Source organism: Musca vetustissima, unplaced genomic scaffold, assembly GCF_032173495.1.
Source record: "Musca vetustissima isolate MV318-11 ecotype Yass unplaced genomic scaffold, APGP_CSIRO_Mvet_v1 utg20051, whole genome shotgun sequence".
Taxonomy (NCBI): domain Eukaryota; kingdom Metazoa; phylum Arthropoda; class Insecta; order Diptera; family Muscidae; genus Musca; species Musca vetustissima.
Window position 1 is genome coordinate 184,461 of NW_026879680.1, and position 26,863 is coordinate 211,323.

The following is a 26,863-nucleotide window of genomic DNA, read 5'->3' on the forward strand; positions in this document are numbered from 1 at the left end:
ATAGTACCGTTTAGTACTTTTCGTACACATAAATACGAATTTCCAAATATGTCTCTCGGTATAGCTCAATCATTAACATAAATATTAATTCCAAATTTGATGTTTTCACATCTTTTCGTTCAAGCAAAATGCAAATAGTACTAAATTTAGTACAATTTAGTACTTTTAGTACCAATAATTACCCATTTCTTAAACACCTCAATCCTACACTCCAACAGTCAATTTGAAGACTCTATGTTCACGTAAATCCAACTTGCACCAAATTTAGTACCATTTGGTACTTTTCGTACACATATATACAATTTTTTAAAGCTACCTCATTCGTGTACTCCAATAGTAGTCCTAATTGATATTTTCAGGATTCCATCTATATACACTCAACTAAATGCAAATAGTACCAAATTTAGTACCATTTAGTACTTTTTAAAAAAACATACGTACGAAAATCTTAAACCATTTCCATACATCAACACCACTTCCCAACCTCTATTCCATATAAAATTTCAAGATTTGAGCTATATATGTTCAATATATATAAAAATAGAACTAAATTTAGTACTTTTAGTACACTTATAGGTCGAATTTCCAAAAATCCTTTTGTACATCTTCCTAACTTTACATCAGTGACCCGCATTCCAAATTTCAGAATTCTAGCTCTTCCCGTTCGCCTAATACAAAGGGTACCATATTTGGTACATTTTAGTACTTTTCGTACCCTTCTAGTTCGAATTTCCAAAAACCCAGCCTTATCTCACGCCTACACACCAACACCAACCCACACTCAAAATTTCAAGCTTCTAGCTTTAGCCGTTTCGTCTGGGCGATGATCTGTCAGTCACTCACTCACTCACTCACTTAACACTAAGCTCTTTTATATATATAGATAATTACAGTAAATAAAACAAAGATATATATAAAAGAATATGTGGGTTTCTTTTAATATGATAATATTAAATTATCCCATTCATACTCGTGTAAGGCTCTGGACGTGATAGAATGTATTAAATGTTTCTAAAATGTATGCAAATACATTCCTAAAATAGATTTTGTCTAGAGTTATATTTAAATTCGATTTGTGCCCACATCGGTTGGATATCGCCTACACTAACGTTCGAGTTATTTGCTTGCTACTTGCACATAATCATTACCCCATTCATCCCAAAGAATCTTAGCCTTCTGATGGATTGCATCCGGCATTGGCCATAGTATTTCTAGAAGTGTTCCTTCATTGATTGCATTTTTGGCTGCCCTATCTACAATTTCATTGAATTTAATAGATGAATGACCTGGAATGTAATGTTGATAAAGGTATCAATCGGGTAATTACTACGTTTTTGATTATGCATAGCCTGAATGCCACTGTTTCCGGCATATTCCGCAACCATTAGAAAAGCAAGCAATTCAGAGGACATAGAACATAATTTTTTTTTTTCGACATAGAAAGAATTAATTGTTGTGAATTGAGATGGTAAAAAACAGCTCCCGTAATGTCTCCGGCCACTGATCCGTCTGTGAAGAAAAGTTCATAGCCTGTATTTTGAAGATGATTTATTTTTTCCATCGCCAGCTGCACTATCACTTATTGATTAGCTTTTGATTTTTTACTAGCAATTCCTTTAAAGAAAAGAACATCAGTACATATTTTATTTGTTAAAAAATAGGTTTCAAATTTAACCCATACCTTTGCATAGCTGGTGTTAATTTGTTGGTTATTTTTAATTAAAGATACACCTGGTACGTTGAACGCAACACATTAGATAATTGCTTGGCCGTAGCAAGTTGGAACCTCTAACTCGTAGGCAACTCCGATGCCAAGTTGTAAATAATGAGTATTGGACATGACATATGATAAAAAAAATTCGCCGCCAAACTGGAACAGGCTACAATCGTCCTATTCTGAACAAAATCAGGTACAATTTGCCTATGTCAGTGTTATCGTAAGCTTTTTCTATATAGTATATATTAGATCGTTAATGCACATTGTGGTGGACTTCTCAGCCATGTACGCATTCGAGCTTCCCGGTATCAAATTATTTTCCAAGTGTTCCTGAATACACTGCTTAAGAGCTGATTCTAGGATTTCCTGTGGTGGACACATCAAAGCTATCGGTCTATAGTTCGTAATTATTGTCGGATCCTTGTTCCTTGTAGGCACAGGAGCTATCTTTATAATCCTCCAATCCTCTGGAATGACACCACTGGTGGTTTTGAATCAAAACCTTTAAAAGCTTACTTTTTTCCAATACACTGAGGACATTTATCATGGAATATGAAATCCGATCAGTTCCAGGAGCTGATTCCTATTTCCTTTATTTTGAGAAAGAGTTCCATTGCAGATTGTTGTAATTCTGGCCTGTTGGCTAGTATTCTGCCGAAGACTACACGCGTGTGTTCAGAGCAGATCTGAGACGAGTCGGAGATGTGCTTTAAAAAGTTCTGGTCGTCATTAATTAATTACATGCTTTAGTTCAAGGTTTACTTTTTTGATTTAGATTGGTGCAATGGGCCAAAATGAACGATTTCCGTTGAAACTCACACTACTTTTGTATGATGACGACACTTGGATCTGATTATATGATTTATTGTAACAATAACTTTCTAAATGTCTTTAGTACATATGACGAGTGCAGTTTGGATTTATTTAATGGTTTTTAAAGTAACAAATTTTACTCTTTGTACTTCTCATTATGTAATTTCAATTATATTTATTAAAAATATATTCATATTTTGACTTAGATATTCAATATTCTTACAATTTAATAGTTACATATAAATCAAATACAAATACTGTAATAACTGCCATTGAGAAAACAGGTCGCAAACATAGACTCTGATGTACGGCAATGTCAACGGCGTTAACAAATTTACCTGAATGGCAACTATGTTTTGTGAATCAGTTTCAAGAGTTGCCATAGTAATAAACAATAATGGGGATAACTAAAGCTAAGGTCACACTACGCAAATATTTGATTCAAATATGTTTGAATTTGTTTGCCTAAAAAATGTAAAATTTGAACAATCGTGATTTTGTGTTCACATTACTCTCAGATATTTGACAAATTTTATTTTTTCAAACAGGCAATTAGTGTCAAATAACGTAATGGGAAAACATATTTGGTCACATTTGAAAATATATTCGCTTCAAAAAAATGATTGATTTAACATGCCAGAAAACATACATTTAAATTGCCAGAGCAAGTCCTATATAAGGTCGGCTGTAAGCGAATTAATTTAGCGGCAATATTTTTGCCGAGGCGAAAATTAATTGTTTCGCCTTTAAATAATGTTCTTTAAAATCTTGAAATAGACCAAATGTGCTTCACAAAGACGATAAAAATTAAAATATTATTGAATGTTGACAATATATGAATATTTCCGTTTTGACGTCTAACATAATTTTGTATGTATAGGTTTCAAAATATGATTTGACAGCAAACTTAATAATCAGCTGACCTTACTGTCCGAACTTATATAGGCCTTGTGCCAGAGTATATTGAGAAAACTTTTGGCCTACTTTGATTATATATTTTTTTTATTTCTGTTGTGTATTTTCTGAATTATTTCCAAGATATTGTTTTTATGTTTTGTGCGAGGAGATGTTCAATCCATCGATAAGCCCAAATGATAAACTGTGGTCAATTTTGGGGAAATGTGGCTGGAACTCTATAAATATCGTACATGGGACCGTCCATAGAATCTCCATTATCGAAATAAACATATTGTAAGAACAAAAAACACAGGGAGAGTGCTACCAGGAGAAAACGAAATATCAAGCAACCGGTTTGAAAAATGTAGGACCTTAAGCATGCTGAAAAAGCACCTGACGGTTGAAAAACAATTCTCACAATACCGAAAATTAAATAGGGCTGAAAGTCCTCTTACGTGTTTCCCTCTTTGGGTTTTCACATTTTGGACACTTTGCTCAAATTTGTGCTTGCTGTCAAATATTTTTGTTTTCCCAAAATCAGCTATTTTTGTATTTGCCATTGAAAAATGTTAGGTTGCGGAAAAAGAAATACATTAGGCCGGCCGTCGAAAATGTCGAAAAAATCGATTAAATTATTATCGCCCAGAAGCTAAAAATCGGCCATAACACTGTTTTAAACCATTTACACAAAACTGGATTCAAAAAGAAGCTCGATGTTTGAGTGACACACCAATTAACAGAAAAAATAGGATGGATCGAATGTTCATTTTCGAAGCCTTGGACAAACGGAATGAGATAGACTCATATCTTAAACGGATGGAGACTGGAGATGAGAAATGAATCACATACGATAACCCTGTGCCAAAACGATCGTGGTTAAAGAACCTCAAGCACCTCAAACGGTGGCCACACTAGGACTAACGGCCAGAAAGGTTCTGCTATGTATTTGGTGGACCGGAAGGGTATTATTTACTATGAGTTGCTTCCATATGGCCAAACGCTAAATTATGATCTCTACTGTCAACAACTGGGCCGTTTGAAGATAGCAGTTGACCAGAAACGGTCAGAATTGGCCAAAAGGAGAGATACTTGGATAATTTTCAGAAAAAGGGAATTGTTCTCCAATATCCCGGAACACTACAATATTGCCAATACTACACACTGTATACTGACAATTGGTCGCTAACCTTATATATGGGATATGTCAAAACATAGCTATACTGATAATTTTTTTGTATATTCAGTGCTGGCAAAAATAATAGAAACAAACATAACATAGTAGTTTGAACTCTTTTTTCATCGGAATTGAACGGCAGATTTTTATAATTAGCACATCGAAAGACGTTGATCATGGCAAAATATATAGGTATTCCTGGTGGTATCTTTACTAAAGATGTATAGTTAGCGAACGAACTAGTTCAGATGAACGATACAGTTAAAAGAGCAAGTGAAAAAGTTCAGTCAAAATCGTTCTTAATAGTTCTGTCATTTGTTATTTTTCAGCTATCAGAACTATTTCGTCGTTGGTTAAATCGCAAATGTTAGTCTTAACCTTATGAATTATCTGTTTAAAAGATCTAAATAGGAAAGAATCGTTCAGTAAATTCACAATCGTCGTTCACGAATGTGTCTGCATCGACGAACTATTGAACTGCTAAGCTAAAAGAACGAACAGGTTCATTCATGAGAGCTGAACTAAAAAGAGTGATCTTCTCAATGAACTAAAAAGTACAGCTATATTTTTTACTCGTTTTACGGGAGGCGGGCCAATATACTTAAAGAGGAAAAAAATAGCGCAGCTGATTTCTCGATTAGCTGTCAAAGTGTGTAATTTCTACTTGAATTCGATGTGAAATGTTGCCAACCAGATTGAATATTATAAGGAATATTTATTGCATCATGACGTTTAAGAGGAAAGCCTGAACAGTTTTGCACATGTGAGGAAAGATCGATTTATGAGAACATTTACAGGGTTATATCTCAGCTCATAACATAATAACAGTAGGTAGTCTCATTTGAGAAATTAATAATGGCAATTTTTTTAAATTTGAAACTCATTTATCAATTTCAAATTGTTTAAAAAATAAATTCCATAAAAGTTCCGTTCCAGAACCTAAAAGAATCTATTAATTTTACAAGTTTTGCAACTTTTTAAACGAAACAGGTTCCTGAACAGACAAAATCCACAGGATATTTCCATTTAAATTTTGTAAGCTGAATGTTGTCAAAAGTAAAATTGTGAAAAAATTTGAATCATATGTCTGCATGAGACTACCCTGTGTAATTATGCCATAACTTGAAGAATGTTGCGTCAAATCGCATGATCTTGGTAAGCGTTATGCGACTTTTCTTCCCTGGTTTTGTTAATTTGTATTTTCCTTCTTATGTGTATCTTTTCAAACTAATTTAGGTTCTCTACGACGTTTTTGAGTTCCACGTATATATATTTTTTTTGTGAGACTTTATTTCAAGTGAACGACTTTTTGTGCATTTTTTTTTAATTCCCAGCGGTAACACTGGTCTGAAATCATGTCTGCCATCGATAACTTTTCTTTAATTACAAGAAAAAATACAAAATTATGTCAATTCATTTTCTTATGATTTAAGTATTTAAATACATATATGCCAATTTAGAAGTCTTCAATATAATCCGTGTTCATTTGGCGAATTTGATGCGTTGTGATCAATTAAGCGATCCATTTTCATCAATCCACAAAATGGATAACCCTTTATAATTTTCTTCATTCATCTTTGAAATATTTCATGTCTGGCATGTTAACGCTTGACGCTCTCGTTGTGTTCATTATACCTCACACACGTAAAACGACATACAATTCAGTGTGTTGCTTGGCCGCCACAGTAAACAAAACAGCTGTGATCGAAGAAAATCAAACACAAGAGAAAATCAAAAATTATTTTCATAGAGTGTTGGCAACTCGGGCTGTGCTTGTTGGCTATTGTGTGTTGGATGTGTGAGGAAGAAATCGTCGATCGTCGTGGAAAATATTTACCAAATTCGGTTATATTAATTAATAACAAAATGTTTCGAGTTTCCATAAAATGCAATAAGAATAATTCAAATATATAAATGTTGAAAACAAATCGAAAGAAACGCGTGTGTAGCTTGTTATTTATCACCCAAAAAAAAAGAAATTGTGAAGTAGAAAAAGCCTCGCCTCGTTGAACTTGTTATTGTTGTTATTGCTACGCGACAGCAAAAGTAAAGTGCGCCCGCCGTTTCAGTAAAAAAAAGTAAAGCAGAAGTAGAGTAGTAGCAGCAGAGAAGATCGCGGTATTTTTTCTCTATTGATTCTCTATCCCCACACACTATATTTATATTTTTATCAGCTGTGTGGTTTTTTCATTTTTCCCCCAAATATATGAGAAATTTTAAACAAACATTTTTAACGTGACCATTTGTGAACTTAGGAAAAGGTAATGGTGTGAATAAAGTTGTCCACTACTATGCCTCAAAAAAATAGTGGTGGGATGCTTGTGTTGTATGAAATTACGTGACACACGACGTATGGAAATTAAATTAATTTGGTTTTTATTTTAATTCCAGCAGTACCCCCAAATGTCTCTGAAATTGAAAATTAAGATCAACAACAGCTATGAATCGGAATCGGGTTGTGGTGTAAGTATGCAATATTGAGAAGTGTTTCCCAAAATAAAATATAAATCCCATGGAAAAGAAATCAATGCCCCTCAACCAAATTGATATTGCATGTAATCAGCTGTTCTAAAATGTCCAGTCATATATATATATATGCCTGCATGTACGTGCGTGTAGATATGTATTGATTGGAATGACGACCAGCAAGGAGGGTATATTGTTTACTTTTTACCATTTCCACCATATATGGGAACATTATTATCATTATCTACCTCTTTGGTATGCTTCGCTGACATAGAACACAAGTTAACCATCAACATCATCATCACAACTAACCACCACCATTTTTGGGCGGTAAAACGTAAACTTGGAATATAACGGCACTTGCACTCTGTCGTGTAATTGCAACGTGGGGATCCCTGTGATACAAAAAATGTAAAAAGTGGAAATTTAATTATTTTCACTGTCATGTAAGGTATTTCGAAAATGTGTTTAAAATTAGTTAGACATTGTTTATTAAAAACCCTTTATTTTTGTAAATAGTTAACATTAAATATCGAAAAGGAATGTTATACCGAAGGTTCAAATACAATTGAATGTAATGTTAATTTAAATCCCAATGGAAAAACAAGATCATTGTGTATCCATGCTACCTTTTTTAATTATCAACCATTCCAATTGGAATAGTTCTGGCTTATTTACCGTTCATTGGAAAAATACCATATGCCCTGAAACACACCATGTAAGGTATATTGAAAATGTATTTAAAATTAGTTAGATATTGTTTATTAAAAAACATTTATTTTTGTAGATAACATCAAATATCGAAAAGGTCAAATACAATTGAATGTAATGTTCACTTAAACCCCAACTATGTACATGATTGGCACTTATCTACACTAGGATACAAATTCCTTATATGAAGTGTTAACAATCAATCATAAAAAATAGGGTACATATAGACATTATTTAAATATTGATCATCAATCAATTTTTCTATATATCGGGGTCAGGTTTTGTATTTGTAAATATATATAGAACAGGCATATGCATTCCCTTTTTATGTTATCAGCTGATGCACTACTTGCAGCAGCAGCGGCAGAGTGCACCCACCAACAAATTGTTTTTGTTTACAAAACACAACCGGTTTTACTTGACAAACCACACATTATATCGTTTAGGTTTTAAAATCAAAAATGTGTCTACGTGAAATAAGTATCCCCTAATTTTTTATTTCACTGTTGCCTCTCTTGACATTGTGGTGAAAACGTCTAATCATTCGTTTTTGCCTTTTTTAGATTTAATGCACTTCCGTCTTACATTACAATGTTGAACTAAAGTAATGATATGAATAAGCAATTGCGTAAAGAAAGGAAATCTAGATTTTACGACCATGCGACCCAGAATTGTTTAATCTTGTTTGGGAAGGTTTGATATGGAATATTGTTCTACTTGGCAATGATAATTTGAAAAAGTGAAACTTAGTTTTCTCTCCACCATTAGGTAGATTGTATTATATTAAATTTGTCATTTCGTTTTTAACACCCATATGTTATTAATATACTTGATCTGTCAGTTTAGACATGTCCACCTGTCTGCAGAAATCTTGATGTTTAAGATTGGGCTTTGCAATTTTGTACATACATTGTTGACCAAAACTAAAGCAACTAAAATTGCAAAGTTAATAAATGCCATATAACTTTTTCAAAAATTGGGGGTTTCAGTTTTAAATTTGATAAAATACTTACTTAGCTTGATTGTTACAGAAAGGTTGTTCCATAAGCCGAGCTTAAACATGATTTACAAGCGCGTCGGTCTTGTGCGCATCTCCTCCAATTTGAAAGACCACGTTCCAAGATGTTGTTTTCTACTTGGTCTTTTCATCTGATTCGAGGCCTTCTTCTTATACGGGAACCATCAGTAGGCTCGCTTTTATATGCCTTTTCAGCTGGGGCATTCTCATTCATGGCCAAGCCATTTTAGTCACTGCAGCTCAATACGAATGACTATGTCGATGTCCGCGTATAAATTCTAAAGCTCGTTGTTCATTCGACACCGATATTCGCCGTCGACGCAATCGGCCCGTAGATCTTTCGGAGAATTTTTCTTTCAAACACCCCAAGAGCTGCCTCATCTGCTTGCGCAAGTACCCATGCTTCAGATCCATATAACAGCACGGGTAGTATCAGCGTTTTGTAAAGTGTGAGTTTGGTCTGGTGGGAGGTGACCTTGTTTCTAAACTGCTTACATAGACCATAGTAGCATCTGTTGGCCATCTCAATCCTTCTCCGAATTTCAAAACTGAGGTCATTCGTTTTATTTATGGCGGTACCAAGGTATATAAAATCTTTAACTACCTCGAAGCTGTAGTTCTCAAGTTCCACAGCTGGTCTTCACAATTTGTTCAAAGGTGGCTGTTACCGCTCGCAATGTTTGACCCATTATATCGATGTCATCGGCTTAGGCGAGTAACATGCATCATTTGGTGTACATAGTGCCATTTCTGTTCACCTTTGCGTCTCGTATGACCTTTTCCAGCAGGATGTTAAAAAGATCTCACGACAAACTGTCACCTTGTCTGATCACCTTTGATAAAGTACCCGACTCTAAAAAATAAATAAATAAAAATGATAATTTGAATGATAATTTGTGGATAAGGGATTTATCCACAATTTTTGCTTGGGTAAAAACTAAAGCAACTCTATTGTAAAAAATGTGCTCTGAAATTTTAGTTATTTTTGCCTTCATAACATAAAGTCCAAAAATGAAAGGTTCATGCCACATTATTGCAAAGTACTGGGAAGCATGGAGGAGAGTCTGTAATGGTATTGGGCTGTTTTTCTTTTATGTAGTTCGATATATTTACGAGAATTTTAAGGTAATAATGGCAAAATTTGCTTATATAAGAAAAAATTAAAAAGTTGCTTTAATTTTGACCAAGCAAAAATTGGGTCAATTTAGTTTTCCATAGAATATTTTTTATTTCCACAATAACTTTATTAAAAAAAATGCAGGTCATTTATTCAGTTTTCAATTTTACTTATTGTAGTTTGATTCATTGTAGTTTGATTCATATAGACAAAATTGATATATGGTTTTGGTTGCGACAGTCCGCTTGATTTAAGGTATTTGATGATCTCCGTTACACTCGTGTATTTGCACAGTTCTGGCTATACATTCAGTTTCCACCTACGACGAGAAAACTGTACACAGGCTGAAGCCTGAAGTTAAATTAGCAGTCTGCCGCTGATGCCGTAGGAGAGGGTCAAAGAAAAATTGAAGTCTATAAACGAAATAGTTGGTTTAGTTGCCAAGACTTGGTCGAAAGGGACACGAAAGTCTCTACATATCTTTCGATTTGTATGAAATTTGGCATGGGGAACTGAACTAGGTCCAGAATGATGTGTACTAAGATTCGTGAAAATCGGTTCAGATTTAGATATAGTTTCGTCCGATTTATGTAAATGGCGCATTAGAGCCCCTATATTTCCTTCGATTTGCACGAAATTTTGCATAGCGTACTGAATTGAGTCTAGAATGACATGTGTCAAGTTTCGAAAAAATCGGGTCAGATTTGGATAAAGCTCCTATATATATTTTCGTCCGATTAAAGGTAAACGGGACACCAAAGTCCCTACATACCTTTCGATTTGCACGAAATTTTGCATAGGGTGGCATGTCATGTGTTGGGATTGATGTTAGTCGGTTTACTTATAGATAAATATCGCTTATTTAAGTTCGTTTAATTTCATGTCAATGTTCCTTCGAAAAGGCGATGTCTATTAGGACACATATGTAGTCGTCCCAGTCCGACTTTACTACTTTCCTTACTGGTTCAATTTACTAAAGAGTAACGATTTATTGACTTAGTCATAGCACTCTTATCTCGAAAGTGAAGCCACGAGCAGCTACTTTCGCTCAAGACCTTTGGTCCAATGTGCTCATCCTGAAAAAATAGATAAGAACAAAATATAAGAATTATAACTAAATTAATGTCTTAATTGGATGTTAGTGATCTAATCCTGTAGCGATCTGTTATGATCCCGACAGTAAATTTGATCTCATTTTTTTCCATTGTTCTACGATGTGAAATCTCAGGCCATTTTCTGCTGGCTTTGTTGCAGTTTATGCTGGATAGCACTTTATATGCGATGGGAAGAGGACTTTTTCCTCTATAGTTGGTACATATCGTCTTGTTTCCTTTTTTGTGCACGGGACACAGCATGCTAAGGTTCCAATTATTGGACATGCATTCCCCTAGCCAAATTGTACTAATCAGCTGTTATATGCTCCTGACCAGCATCTGACCACCAGTCTAGAGTAGTTCGGCTGTTAATCAATCGGCTACTGCTGCATTATTATTCTTCAGCCGATTGATTGCTATTCTGACCTGATCTTGGCTAGGTGGTATACACTCTACACCGTTATTGGTTTTGAGGTATCCTCTTCACCGCTACTATTTGATACCAGAAGTCACCTGGTTTCCTTCTTTATATCTACAGGAGGATGGGCCCGACAGTGGTACTTGGCCACTTGTCCAGGATTCCCTGTACGGAATAATTACTTTGGGTATCTACTAATTTTTTGTGGATGGTGTGAAGGCTATCGGTGAAGTATTATATACAGTGTTGTCCGTTGCCAAATTTTCAATGGACCCTTTATGTAGTCCCGATGTAATTTATGCGATTTCTTTCATTCGTGCTTCTTTCGTTTTGTATTTAGCATTTTGGGATACCAGCCCGAACTTGGTGTCATAGTGGTAGAAGCTTCGGTTTCGATCCTCAGTGGTGGTATTACAAAAACAACAACTTCAAATGAATAGGAAATGATCTATGACATGTGACAACTTTTGATCTCTTTGTAAAACAAACCGTCCAACATTTATGACCTTCCCAAATAATGCATATTTTACTTTCACAGCACCGACATTTCTGAAGAAATTTGGTGGCATTCCGACTATTGTTATATCATTCAAAGTTTTACTTCAAACCTTTACTCTGGGTTATTGAGCTTTGCATTCTATCCCAAACAGTTACTATCTGCTATCTCATCCCTAACAAAATAGAATTATTAAATAAGCAAAACTAAAAATTAAACCAATTAAGTTAACATATACTTGGAACGCTACATTATATGATTCGTTGTTGGGATAGGTAATGTGCTGCTGCTGTTGTTCACTTGGCAATAAAATACAAAAATTAATGACTGGGCTACAAAAGTTGTCTTTTCTTGACTTCCTTTCCTCCCTTTTAAAAATAAAATTTTTATTTTATCTGCTTTAAGGCCATATAAAAGAAATTAAACTTCAGTTCTGGAATTAATTTTGTTTACCTCTTACCCTCTTCAATAGATCAGAGAATTTTACAACCCATCCCTTTCGTATACTCTCTACTCTCTCATGACTCCTGTTTAAAATACAGGAATAAATTTTAGTTAATTCTACTCTTCCTTTTTCTCTAACCATAGAGAGAGAGAGAGCGAGGAAGAGCACAGCATTTGCAGGAATACCAAATAGCGTCTGTGACTGACTGGTTTTCTTGCGCCACAATTTCAATGGCACGCACATAAAACACCTCACCCATACATTGGAGGAAAATACTATGTATTTATGTACCATTGGTGTATGGATGATCACAGGCATGCACATGCGTGGCTGGTATACTAGTGGCACAATGTGCTGTTTCATTACTGCTTCTGCTGCTGCTGTTTGGTTCATCCATGGCAAATGTTATTGTATTGCAGTGGATGTGCGCTCGAATGTGCGTGTGTGTGTTTGTGTCTTTTTCTGTGCCAGCCACAATAAAAAATGCCAAAAACTCAGGTCATAAACTATTAGAGTGCCGCGCTCGGATATACACAACTAACCGCCGGGATGCAATAACATAAATATCGGTTGTTGTTGTTTTTGTTAATTTTGACATTTATGTAGAGGAGAGCAGACGACCTCTCTCTAGTCGTGAGAGAAGAGTTTCTTTTGATATTGTTTTTGGAAACAAAAATCCCTTTTTATGTAGAATAAAGGTATACACGAGAATATTTAGTAATGGTCTTCACTCTAAGACCGATAGACGTTTATTTGGACATTTTGATTACGGAATGTATACCATTTACTATAGTTCTTGTTGTTGTTGCTGCTGAGTGCACAGGGAACAAAGGCAATATTTTATGACATCTTGCTTGGGTTCCTTGAAAAGCCTGAATAAAAGATTAAAGCCATGTGTTCTATGTCCTACGATAAACTACCACAATATTCGCATATTTGACATTGGCTAAAATACAGCGTTTGCCTGCTCGGCTATTCGCGCCTCATCTTCTAATTTCAGTCTTCGATTAGTGGAAACAATGATTACAGCAGCATCTATGATGATGATCAACTCGATTATATTATAAAGCCGCCGTCCTATAGCAATGAAGTAACCATTACCACGACACAAACAATGGCTCCCGTAACCAGCCTGAATGCAAACGATAGCATATTATCATCAGTATCATCGTCGTCGTCTTCGTCATCTGCCTCGTCGTCTTCGTCTTCGCAGACAAGCAAGGATAGTGTATTGAACAGCAAGGAGAGCAAGAGAGATATGTTGTTTGGCATTCCCCTGCATTCCAGTCAGGAGTCAGCCTTTGAAGGTTTTGGCAATAGTCCATTTGACAAATTGCAACGTATTTTCTATCCCCAACAGCAGTCAAGTCTTCTGGCACCCAATGTGGTGGTGGCAAGCGCAGCAGATTCCGGTGAAAGTAAAAGTCAAATGGCACCTCGAAAACCTTCTCCCGGTAAAATAGTGTTTACCAAGTTTTATGACACTATTGTCGAGGAGAATAGCTGCAATGCTGTCGATATACAAATGTCATCCAATGATCAACCTGCCTTACCTTTGCGCCGTACCAGTAGCTCCAGTTCGATATCGAATCAAACAGCAGATGCCAATCCATCATCGGAATTGTCATTTAATGGTAAAATAAAAAGTTTAAGTAAACAGGATGAGTCGACGACATTGGATGTATCATTGGAGGCGCATAGCCGTTTGCCACCCGTTTTGGAGACTTCATTGAATACCTCACAACAGCAATTTTCCGAATCGTTTATATTGAAAAAATACAGCAATGAGAAATCACCCGATTTATTTGGTGACGATGATGACGAGGAGGAGGAAGAAGCCATTGTCGAGGAAGAAGAGGAAACCAAAGGTTGTGGTGTAGCTCTAAAAACCATTACTGAAGATCCCACAGCAATTGACACACACAAAATCTCAACCACATGCCTTAATGAAACTACTGAAAACCAATCATTTAGTTGTCCAGTTGATGGCAGTTTTGCCAATGATGATTATACCATGGATTGTAGTCTAACCCAAGCCAGCGTTGGCTTGGGAGGAGGTCCCAATGGTCCCACCGATTCCTATAGTCTATTTAAAGAGAACTGCCGCCGTGAACGTGAAATGCTGAGACGTATACGTAAATGTTTGGCTGGTGTTTTGCCTCCACCATCGGTTACAATACCACAATTGGATATGTTCAATGCCGTTCTATCACGCAAAGATGAACTAATGAATTTCTTTAAACAATTATCACCACAGAAAACGGAACAACAACCAAACACCCAGAAAGTAACCAGTCTATTTAAACCCACTCATACACTAGAAGAGGCCAAAACAATGCCATGGCGTGATATATTGGGTGTTAGACAACATGGTTTAAGGTTTGTTTCAAAAGAAACAACATTTTATTTTTAATAAATTGTTTTCAATTTTCTTTATAGTTATAACCTTAACAAGGCCTCAGAGAACAATGAATATTTGAGCTTATCAATTATGGAAAGATTTATTGGGGCCGAAACCGCCTCTTCATATCAAAATTCACCATCATCGGCCAAAAAACGTAGCACTCGAATGAAGTAAGTTTTTCATTTGGTTCAGTTCGGCTAGATTCTTGCAGTACGGGAACGGACCCATTATTATACTACAAAACATTACTTATTAAATTATTTGAATTTCTCCTTTTTCTAAATAGATTACTGTGCCAATCGCCTGGTAATCGTTTGAGTCACTTGGCTAAACGTCGTGCCATTTTTTCGTCTGCCCACTTGGCCACAACTTCACAAAAATCCAGTACATTACTGGGTCCTCAAATTGTGCTCGATAAAAAGTATGTTTTTAATATGTTTTGTTGTATATAGTCTGTAATATTTTTTTCTTCATATATTGTAATAGGAAGCCGAAAAATCGTCGCAAGGCCACACCAAAACGTATGACACCTGGCAGCAAAAAGAAAAGTGAGTAAAGTACTTTAATATTTCAAATTCAGGATAAGTCTGTAAAAAATCAAACATCGGCATCTAGCTGCAAAGAAGGGTCGGTCATTTCGTCTTAGCCAAAAACAAAAGTCGGCATCTAGCTGCAAAAGAGTGGGTCAATTTCGTCTTAGCCAAAAACATTTATTTGAGGGCAATATCGCAGATACCTTTTTGGTGTTATCTTAATTTCTATATTTTTTTGCATCGATACTTTTACTAAAAAAATAGTACGACGATGGAATAGGAATGCCGAGGAAGGCCACTATATTTTAGCATTAAGTATCAGGCAGCGCGTAGTGCCCTAAGGCTGCATGAAAAAATCTATTGCGAAATTGTACCTACGGGCATGTATTCTGAACGAACTAGATATGACATTGGACCAACGCATAAAACTAAGCGACTATATATCACCAGTCCTGAGATTTGACGAGATAGATGTCGTTATCATCCCTAGTAGAGACGACTGGAACCGTAGCGCAACCCTCTTCTGGACGGTCAGACTTTTTATACAGACGGATCCAAGATGGACGAAGGTACAGGGGCTGGCGTCTACTGTGAAATGCTAGGCCTTGAGATTACCTACAAGCTGGATAGCAACTGTAGTGCTTTCCAAAGTGAATGCAACGCTATTTGGAATGCAGCGGAATTGATTGATTGATCAAATCTGAGATCGTCCTCGAGTGTAGCAAAGTTTTCGAAACACTCACTCACAGTCATCGGCTGTATTGCATACCAGGACACCGTGGCATCATGAGTAATGAAAAAGTAGACGAATTAGCTAGACGAGAATCTCAATATACAGATCTAGCAATCGATGACTAAAGCAAACCACCCATCTGTCATCTTTTTCGTAAATTTGAGGCGTTTTTCGACGCCTCAAGATCTATCTGGCCGACTCTGTCAACCAAGAGAAAAATCTCACTGTTGAACCTGAGCAAAGTTGAAATTAAATATTAGGGCCTTTACCAGTAAATGGGACCATGATGTTACTGATTACTGCAGACTCTGTGCTGACGAGGAGGGGACGGAGACAATTGAGCATCTCCTGTGTTGCTGTCCAGTCCTGGCCTACAGACAGCACAGTGGGTGCTCCTCACTTTCCACCGTCTCCAAGCTTCTTTTCAACTATGGAACCTGCTTTAATCTACAGCATCATTAGACACATAAAGTGGTTAAGAAAGAGCAAACTTAGGTTAGATTAAAGGAAGGTTGACGGTCACCTTAGCACGTAATATGTTTTACTGTTTAATTTCTTTAGCCATCGAAACTATTCCCACCTTCCTCCTAATAATAATAGCTAGCTTCTTATTCTTTTTTTTTCGGGCCACTAAAATGATTCTAATATAATCTAACATTTGTTTCTTTTTACAGATCGCAAAACTCCTAGTTCGTCGGCACGTAAACGTTTATACCGTAATGACATAATCAAACCGGGACCATCGAGAGAAACCTCAAAACGAGCACTGTTCCAAAGTCCCGCCAAACATGTACAACAAAGAGCATCGCTGCCCAAACCGCCGCCAATGAAACCGGAGTTGGCAAATCGTGTTGAAAAGTCTAAACGGGCATTGTTATTTACACCAGAGAAACAACAAGAGCAAACCGATCACAAATTCATTACAACCACAGAAACCAACTCGTCGATCACCACCAACACAACACATTTTGCCCCATACAACAGTTCACAACTCGAATCGTTATTGAAACGTAAACGTAATCCCTGCGATGATGCTGACGATGTTGATATAGCGATGCAGAATAGTAAACTTATGAAAACAGGTAGCTCCGGTCTAACACCGCGCGCCTTGAAAATAAAAAGCCAAAGTTTTTGCATTGGGGCTGGTTCCTCATCAGCAAAACAACAATTGCCAAGTGCTTCGGCGGCCAGTCGGGGTATGACAACAAATGCCAGTTGTTCGAGCATAAGCAGCAGTAGCAGCCACTCGTTGGCAAGGGCCAGTTCGATAACATCACTGGGTGGTTCAAAATTACAAAAATCATATTCGGAAACAACGGCATCGTCGAATAGTCTAACCGAGAACCAGAAGAAGAAGCTGTTGTGGGCTGTATCACAGGCACTGCAGGAACGCAAGATTACAGCCAAACATGAAAGCTTCAAACAGTATGCTGCAACTTTGGCTCGGGTCGTGCGGCGGATATTCCAGGAATACTATCAGAAAAACAGTACAAGTAACAGTGAGACTATGTTAAGGTGTGTAACGATTTTGAGAGAAAACAAAAAGCTTTTAATAATTAAAAACTTTTATTAAATAATTTTCTTTTTTATTTCAGACTGGCCAAAAAGTATGTTTATAATGTAACAGCTGGCGGCACAGCCGATGACATTTATCTCCAAGCTAAATCCCAAATTGACGATACAAAACGCCAGTCTACCTCCCGCCTTTCTGGTTATATCGGCCCCGAGGAATACCAGCAAATGAAAAAACAACAACTTACACAACAATCATCGCAATCTCTGTTACAAGCCTCTCTGTCATCATCGTCGTTCAGCCATAAAGTTTCATCTTTGAATATATTCAACGGTGACAGTTCCTTCGATTCCTTTGGTCCAATCAGTCAAAATACCTCCGGCTTTTGCAGTGGCAACAACACAGCCATGTTGTCACAGACAAACAGTTTCTTGGGTCAAATATCACAGGACATTATTATCGAAACATCGCAATCGTCCAACACCAGGAGTGGGAAGAAACTGATGGTTGATCCCAATAAAAGCTTGCCCAACAGCTCTTCGAAAAGTAACATTTATGCTGATGCTTTGCGAGAGAATATGGACTGTGATGTAAGAAATTCGGCGCAGAAGAATTTCACCGGCAAAGACCAACGCAATATGATACCATATGCAGGCAACGGTGGTAATGGCGGCTCGGCGGTTAAGGCCCACACTCAATTGGTCACAGACATTATAACAAATAGTGCTAAGGCTCGGCGACAAATAACATTTGATACATAATGTTAAATGGTGTGTTGGTGCGGCGCTACTTCTTTAAATTATTCGTGTTTTTCGTTTATTACGACTAGTATTAAGACAACAAGAAAAGAAAAAAAAAAACAGAAAAAGAAGAAAAAAGGAAATCTACAAAAATATATTGTTGGCATTCTAAGGAAATTTATTTTGTTCTCATCAACAATGATAGTGTATAATTTAGTTAAATGTTTCAAATAGCTTTTAAATAATTTTTTAGTTACATTACTAACAAATGCGCTGCTATAGTGGATCGATGAAACCCCGAAAACGAAATGTCAAAACACACTGATCAAAGAAATAAATTTCTCTCTCAGTGTTGGTGAGGTTATTTTTGTTATAACTTTTTTGTTTCGTTTTTTTTTTATCGTTTATTTGGATTGTGGAAACCCACCTTGTCGATCTCTAAAAGTTCAATTTATTTTAAAGTTAATCCATCATTCATTCATTATTATTATTGGGAAACAATTTCTCCAACAGAGTGCACCGCACACATACCTTAGCTTGTATTTTTTTTCTTACTTATCTTTTTGGCGCCATCCTTCTAGCTGTTGTTTGCATTGTCTTTGGCGTCTAAGCAAGCAGCAGCGCCACAAATTATTTTATTACATTTTTTTCTCTATTATAAAAATTCATTGCAATATTCTTAAAAAAAATATCAATAAAAACAAATATTATATATTTTTACTGACCCTAGTGAATATTAAGATTTACCAATTACACAAATTTTCTAAAAATTGAATTATCAATAATAAAAAAAATTTCCAATACTGTGAATCAAAGTGTGTGGTCTATTTATTTATATATTGGGTCCTGGTAATGTAAATGTCGCCGAATTTGAAATACAAAATTCTGTTCAAAGTATTTTGAACAGTAACAATGATTCAATTTTGTATGCAGAGCATTGATATTCTATAATTTGGGACCTGGGCAATGCACGTGTTGCAGAATCGAGTTGGAATCTATATTGCAAAAGTAACAATGGTTCAATTTTGAATACAGAACATGAAGGAGCTTTCTATAAGAAAACGATCTATAATAGGTTAGGTTTGGGGATGTGCAGTCACTTATGTGGCTGTAGCACTCTGAGACCATTGTGATCATACAAGAAAAGAAAAGGATATGGAGAGATCTATGGGGGAGAAAAGAAGGGGGATAGAGAGATGAGAAACTTACAAGGAAGTGTGAGATAGTATCGATGACTATAGAGATCGGACGGAAGATATATATTACGTGTCAATATTGCACTTTCCCAACCACTAGGTTTCTAATTATGCTGTAGATTAGAGCAGGTTCCGTTGTTGAGAAGAAACTAAGACTCGGTGGAAAATGAGCACCACTAGTCTGTGCCGTCTGCAAGCCTGGACTGGGCAGCGACACAGGATATGCTCAATTGTCTCCGTCTCCTCCTCGTCAACGCAGAGTCTACAGTAAACAGTAGCATAATGGTCCCATTTACTGGTAAAGACCCTGATATTGCCATGACCAGTAATGATTCCTGTCATTACTCTTATTTCTGCTCTGCTCAGGTTCAACAGTGAGTGTGTCCTTTTGGTAGACAGAGTCGGCCAAATAGATCTTGACACATTGAACCTAGGTTCGTTGTGCCAGAGTTCATTGGCTCGTTCGTCGAAGAACGCCTCAAAGTTCCGATAAAGATGACAGATGGGTGGTTTGATTGAGCAATCAATTACTAGATCTGAAGATTGAGATTCTCGTCTAGCTAATTACAGGTTTTTATCACTTTCATTCCAGATTCGTTCTTTTTTTAGCAGATTTTGTGTAGAGACATGTCCGTCCGCTGTATCCTGTAGAGAAAAAGAGGTCGAAAGGGAGCCTCTAGATCAACAGGCCTACCAAGCAGGATTGAATCGTATTCACACGGATGCAGTTGAGGGAGCAATTCGAGAATATCGTGTGAATACAATCCTCGGAGATCACCCGCCTACGATGGCTGCAAAAGAGCAGCAGCTACTTCGACAAACCAGATTGGTCATGGCGCAATTAAGATCAGGATGTTATAGCGGCCTCAATTCATATTGGGCACGAATTGAAGGAGAGGTCGATAATATCTGCCCGGCATGTGGTAATGGACCACAATTAAAACAAAATATAAGGATTTTTTGAATTCGTTCAATTTTTCCATTGTTTTTTTTTTCTTTTTGTTTGTTTCGGTACTAAACCTGGTCTGCTGGAACTCATTCGTTGTGGCATATATGCTGTGAATATGTATATACTTTATAATGATAATTGTCGAACTTGTGGCTTAAAAAATAAATATTAATAAATCTTAAATTTTTAAGGGTTGAATTGCCAACCATCGTTTAAAAATCTAATGACCCGGGCACACCACAGATGCTAATGGATCGCGAGTCCTGCTGGATATATGTATCATAAAAATGAATTAATTTTAAATTTCTTTCAATAAAATTGAATTAAAAAAATAATCACAAGTACTTTCATATAAGTAAGAGTATATTTTTCCATTATCATATTAATTTAATCGCATATTATGAATTGTAATTATAATTCAACAAAATTTAATAATAACTAAAGCTTAAAAAATATAATATAAATATAACACCCACTATTTTATTTACGCCAATATTGCGCTAATTTATGTATTTGCTCGACCAAAGCAGGCATCACAGCTGTAATGGAGATATCCAAAAGACCCTGTAAATGTTGAACTGCCTCCTCATCGGTCAGGCCCAATTGTAGATTATCTTCAACTTTTTTAACAGCCTTATCGGGTTCCAATGCAATATCTGGCACAGAAGCATCGACCATTAAAGAGAATAAATTCAACACCACATTTGCATGACGTCTCAAATGTAAATATGCTGTATAACATTGTTTACGGAATTCATGATGATGTTCCGAGGTAACACCACCCATGGCTTCAACCATTTCTTTGCTCAATTTCATGGGCGGTGGCATTGGTTTGGGATCACGACCAAGTATATAGCCGAAATCGATGTGGAAAAGTTTACCGTTTGTGGTCAGTAGTAAATTATCCAAATGACGATCACCCACACCTGCAACAGGAGAGTTATTTTTAATTAATGAATTATAACATTTAATGAAAGAACCTACCCAATAAATAGGTGATAACACAATAACCAGCACAACTTTTTATATAGGTATCCATGGTTTCCGGTAGTATACCATATGGTGCCGAATCACAGGGATTATGTTTCCTAAAGAAATTCAATATACTACCTTCGCGCGCCAAAACATCAGCTACTGTATAGGAATCGATATATTGTAGAAAACCATGTTTGGAACTGGTTGCCAAAACCTTATATGGTGTTAATTTAAGATCTAGATTTTCCCGCCTCAACAATTTGTCCATTAGCGTGATCATTTGTAAAATCAATTGATCTTGCCGCAAATCGTCGCCATGTTTGAAAATTGCCACATATTCATGTTGGGCAATCGATGTAACAAATGTTAACCTGCGGAAAAGGAAGATAAAAATTATTTAAAAGCGAAGTTCATTATACCAAACAAAATTTTGATCTTCTAAGAGAAGAAAACCTTCTGGTCTTATAAAGAAGTATCAAAGAAGCTGACTTCTATGATAAGAACATCGATTGGTCGTTTATGAGAAGTTTGTAGTACAATGTTGAACAGAACTAATTTGAGAGTAAGTGTGGGAGAACGTGCTTCTGCTTCTTTCTAATTTCAGCAATGGTGATATGACGACAGTCAGGCTGGATAGGGGAAACTCGAGACCCCTGATAGTCTTTGCCGTCAATCTCCCCTACAAAGCTCTTGGAGGAGATGAGCAGCACTGGTGATCTTATCATCACTTCCACTGGGGAAGCAGCAACACTAACACGAGAGGTGAGTCCATTTTCGAATTTATACTTAGTTATAATCATAGAATGTGTAATAGGGGCAATACACCAACGTTCGATAATAGATTGAGAGGTGTCGTCATCGACATAACCCTAACTAATATGGACGACTCGGGGTTATGAACTGGGTAGTATCTGAGAAATGTTCCTTTTCGGACCATAGACTGATATTTTTCCAGATTCCTACCTTCAGAGGTAAATAGAAGCCTTATAGAATGGCAAAATCCGCTTGTTCTTCGGCGAGGTTGTCGGCAACAAATGGTCGAGAGAACCTGGATGCCTTATAGAACAAACTGGGACAAATTCAAAGACAAAACAGCAGCCTCAATCCTGGGGCAAGATCTTAAAACGATTTAGTTGGACTTCTAAAAATCCTTTGGTGCATCTATCCTACACTCCATCGGGCATATCAATCCAAATTTCTGCACCGGTTCGCCAAATACAAATGGTACCAAATTTAGTACTTTTCCAAAAAACGCAGTTTTATCTGACACCTTTGGATCAAGGGTGACCCTCACCCCAAATTTCGGGATTCTAGCTTCAGTCGTTTCGTCAGGGCGTTGATGAATCGTTAAGTCCGTCAGTCAATCACTTTACTTTTTTATTAGTATAGATAGATTTAAACAAAAAATTAAAACAAAACTTACTTTGCCGGCATCAGGGCACTCTTAAACAGCGACGTCTTCGATGGTACAATTTTCGTTATATAAATTTCCGGATCCAATGGAAATGGTATCTGTTCAAAATTTGTAAAGTTGATCTTAAATGTATCTGCTTCGGATAGCAACTTCTGAAATTTCTCCGTTTTCTTATTACGATTACCCGGTTCTTTGGCGACAATTTTCACCAAACGCACCAATTCATCGATGAAACGTTGTTGTTTTCTCAAATTATAGAATATACCACGCAAATAGAAATTGCCATTTTCCAGAACTTTTAAAAACATTTTCAATACCATATCGTACATTTCGTGTACACTTTCATCTTGTTTGCGCACTGATTCACAATCTTCCACTTCGATGGATAGATACCAATATAAGTAGTTGGCTAATGTCGGATTCCGACTAGCTCTTTGTATAAGGAATGTGGCGAGGTTTGTCGCAGCATTGGTCATTGTAGAATATTGAACATTTGTATTGTTGTCACTCATCAAGGTGTTGGATACATCGGATGGCAGGGAGCCAATTGAGGTTTCATTATCATCGGCCAGTGAGGAGTTTACCGATATTGCCATGGGCATTGTGGTGGAACGTTCTATTTGCACACCGGGACGTTGTATGCCACTGCGCTGGGTGGCAGTCAAAACAGAGGATGTACTACCCATTGTACCACCAGCACCACCACCACCTCCTATACTCAATTCTGAACACAAGGAACTTTGATCGAATAACGTTGAATTATCATCCAATGAACGTACTATATCACGATCGGGAAATAGACGTTTGTGCGACTCGATTATATCGGAGAAATTCTCATATTTTAGAGCTTGAACCAATTGCAGGAGATATAATAAAAGATCTTCGTCGGGCGCCTGGGCCAAACGGCTGATGGCATATTTCCGCACATGTGGATGTTTAAAACTTGGACTCAACAACTCTAAGGCATCTTCAACATCCATGGGTGCCCATTTATTCAGAAGTATGAGGGCCTGCTCAACTTCACCGGGTGTTTCCCAATTAATACATTTCAAAAATTTCGTCAACGCTTTCTTATGAGAACTCAAATAGAAACGGAATTTCCATAGCAAATCCTGTTCTTCGCTATTCAATACACATGTCGGGGGATAACGATAGACTATGGTATGTAATTGATCACGAATGCTGAAATTATTTTTTTTTAATTAACATATGTTAAGAAAGAAGGGTTCCAAGAAACTATAATACCTTGCTGTGGGTTTAGCATCTCGATCGGAAATACGTGACCTTACGGAACGGGCCAAACGGTGATGTTTTCTTTCGACGAGATTTTCCTACAATAACAACAAAAAATATTATAAAACACATAAAATATTGAAAACCTCAAGTTGTATTGGAAAAATATAAATAAAGCGGGTAAAACGGTTTCGGGGTTTTTCGTCCGGTTTCTGTGAAAGAAACACTTTTCTATTTTAATAGAAAACTTTAATAAAGTATTAAATGAAACTTTTTTTTCAAAAACAGGCAGTTGTTTTACAACATCACGCCTTTTGCGTGAGGTACTGGATATAATGGAAAGTATATCATTTACACGTCACATAACTATGAGCAGCCTCTGCATGAACGGGGCTTTGGATAGGTCCAGATCCATAGGCTCGGTAGGTCAAATCTTCTCCAGTATTTTAGTATGACATTTTTTTAATGACAGATATTTTCATGAAAATTATTAAAGAGAATTCTTTGGAAAGTTTTTTACTCTCCTAGGGATGTCCTATTCTGTTCTAAAAATTTAGATATAGCTCCCACATATTTTTTCCTCCGATTTTAAGTTAATTGAGCACCAAAGCCCCTATCTTTCTTTCAATTTTCACGAAATTTTGCATAGCTTACTCAATTGAGTCTAGAATGATGTGTGTTAAGTTTCGTGAAAATTGGTCCGATTGACACGAAATTTTGCACACCGTATAAAAATGAGACGTTATTGCGTTTTATGCAGACAAAGCTTCTATAGATATTTCGAACGGGTCTCAATCAGAGATTTAATTTTGAACAGTGCCTTAAATCGATGCTCATAAATTTGTCTGTAAAATATACCCATAGTGGTGAAGGGTATCATATAGTCATCCCAATCCGATTTAACTTCTTTCCTTACTGATTTTGGATGGAAATGTTCCCTTTTTGAAAAAACCACGTCCGTATAGCTCCTTACCACACAGTTTTTAAACGTTTTGTTATAACGCCACCTCCGAAAGTATTTCATTTTTAATTTTATCAATATCAAAAATCTTTTGAAGTAATATAAACATTTCGAGTAAGTAATGTTTTCGATTTCAAATCAAATAAATCGTTTCGGATAACTTTTGCTCCGGTCGCTTATTAAGTCGATAATTTTCGTTTTAGTGCGAAACAAGAAATGAAACGCAATTTTTTAATTTGAAATCGATTTTGGTCGTTTGTTATTGTTTTCTTTCCTTTCTACAATGTTGCAGACATTGAAGATATTGGCCAACGGTCAGGGTCAAGGGCTGAAGGTTATTAGTTATTCTAAATAAGGTCAATTATGAGACTGTTGTTTTGTTTGGTCTATATGGTGAAAACAACTATCAGTAAATTTTCAGACACCTTTGGAATAACATAGCATACAAATGTAAATGGTATTTTATTTTGAAATTTATTTTGTCTTACCTGCAAAATCTCCGAATCAGGAACAGTCACTAATTTTGGTTTATTGAGGAATTTATAATTCTTATCACCTTCAGGTTCAAAATACACAATGGAATACTGAAAAATGAGATAAAAGATTTAAATAACATAAGGATCATGTCAAGTTTAGAGGCTCCTCGCCGATTGCGTTTAATATATTTTTTTAAAGTTTAGGTAAATATCCACTTACCGTATAACAATCATCCACAACCACCGTAGGAAATTCAATCATTAAATACATATAATCCGACATACGCTTTTCACGTTCATTGATTAGTTCGATTTCACGGAATGTTAAACGATCCAACCAGTCGACTTTCTGAACTTGGCCATTACGATGTTTTTTCGCCAATTTACCCAAACGTTGCATTTGTGACTTCGAAGAATCTTTTCCTTTGCCAGGCGTTTTAGAGGGATATCCCCCATCGCCCTCAACACCCAACCAAACACGTAAATCATACATACCCTGACGAAACATACCATTTTTACCGAACAATGATATTGAGGTACCACCAATCACGGACGTTTGTCCGGCGCCAGCACAATCGAGTATGGTCAGCACCAGCATTGCTGTGCGTGGTAAATCGGAAAATTGTAATGGTAACGTAACCCATTCATTCCAACTCCAACGTTTGGTAAATGCTTTATAGGAGGTGGTTACTGGCAAACAATAGGGACGACCTTGATTGAAAATTTGTAAACGCACCTGAAACGAAGGACACTCTTCGGAATAAAGGCCGGAGAAGCGTAAAATGGGATCTTCGAGCAGTTTTTCATAGTCCGGTTGGCGTTTTTTGCCCTCAAGGGTGCCTCTGTAAAAAAGATGTTAATTTGTCAAAACTGGAAAAAAATAAATGGAAGATTTTCCTTACATTTTTATTTGCACCAATTCATTCAATGATGAACTATAAATATAGCGAAAATAATCGTTTGGCTGATCCATCGCTATGCTGAGATCAATAAACGTGGATTTATAGGATTTTCAAGTAACAAAATCAAAAATCTCTGTATACTCCCCCAAAACAACGTCGTTCCAATGATACGAATATTTGGGGATGGGCGGCAATGGGCGATAAAAAACAAGAACAAAACAAAATAGTTGATTTACTTTTGTGTTTACGAATGAATTTGATTCATACATACTTGTTTAGAAAATGACATAAGAAAATATGCAAAATCAGCTGATAATAGGTAGGCGAAAGGGCTTTGCAAGTCGAGAAACAAAAACAATCACAGCTGATTTACTAACCTAGCGCTTACTCTATGTTTACAAGCGACAGGACAGTTGAGTTCATGCATGAAATTGGGCATCCAGCAAATTTAAAAAAAGGTTCTTGAAG

The 26,863-nt window shown here is 36.5% G+C and overlaps 2 protein-coding genes across 2 annotated transcripts; one reads left to right on the forward strand and one right to left on the reverse strand.

Moving 5' to 3' along the window:
• Nucleotides 1-6,801: 6,801 nt before the first annotated feature.
• Nucleotides 6,802-18,389, forward strand: LOC133324727 (serine-rich adhesin for platelets). Its single transcript, XM_061533566.1, has 8 exons — nucleotides 6,802-6,862; nucleotides 6,993-7,064; nucleotides 13,367-14,745; nucleotides 14,806-14,940; nucleotides 15,057-15,191; nucleotides 15,257-15,318; nucleotides 16,711-17,551; nucleotides 17,632-18,389. Exons 2-8 carry the CDS (start codon nucleotides 7,005-7,007, stop codon nucleotides 18,308-18,310), a joined length of 3,291 nt encoding a protein of 1,096 aa, XP_061389550.1. The 5' UTR covers nucleotides 6,802-6,862; nucleotides 6,993-7,004; the 3' UTR covers nucleotides 18,311-18,389.
• Nucleotides 18,390-20,914: 2,525 nt separating this feature from the next.
• LOC133324718 (phosphatidylinositol 3-kinase catalytic subunit type 3) lies at nucleotides 20,915-26,466 on the reverse strand. The gene is made up of 7 exons (XM_061533557.1): nucleotides 26,396-26,466; nucleotides 25,714-26,335; nucleotides 25,506-25,601; nucleotides 24,069-24,154; nucleotides 22,833-24,005; nucleotides 21,419-21,780; nucleotides 20,915-21,360 (listed from the first exon to the last, which is right to left on the reverse strand). The coding sequence occupies exons 1-7, from the start codon at nucleotides 26,464-26,466 to the stop codon at nucleotides 20,915-20,917; spliced, it is 2,856 nt and encodes a 951-aa protein (XP_061389541.1).
• Nucleotides 26,467-26,863: the final 397 nt, after the last annotated feature.

Excerpts from the sequence above, each read along its gene's own strand:
- LOC133324718 (XM_061533557.1), bottom strand. The coding sequence starts at position 26,466 with ATGGATCAGCCAAACGATTATTTTCGCTATATTTATAGTTCATCATTG. Across the intron at positions 26,336-26,395 it reads GAATTGGTGCAAATAAAAAT|AGGCACCCTTGAGGGCAAAA; the intron begins GTAAGGAAAATC and ends TCTTTTTTACAG. Across the intron at positions 24,155-25,505 it reads CTGATTCGGAGATTTTGCAG|GAAAATCTCGTCGAAAGAAA; the intron begins GTAAGACAAAAT and ends TTGTTATTGTAG.
- LOC133324727 (XM_061533566.1), top strand. The coding sequence starts at position 7,005 with ATGTCTCTGAAATTGAAAATTAAGATCAACAACAGCTATGAATCGGAA. Across the intron at positions 14,941-15,056 it reads AAACGTAGCACTCGAATGAA|ATTACTGTGCCAATCGCCTG; the intron begins GTAAGTTTTTCA and ends TTTTCTAAATAG. Across the intron at positions 17,552-17,631 it reads AACAGTGAGACTATGTTAAG|ACTGGCCAAAAAGTATGTTT; the intron begins GTGTGTAACGAT and ends TTTTTATTTCAG.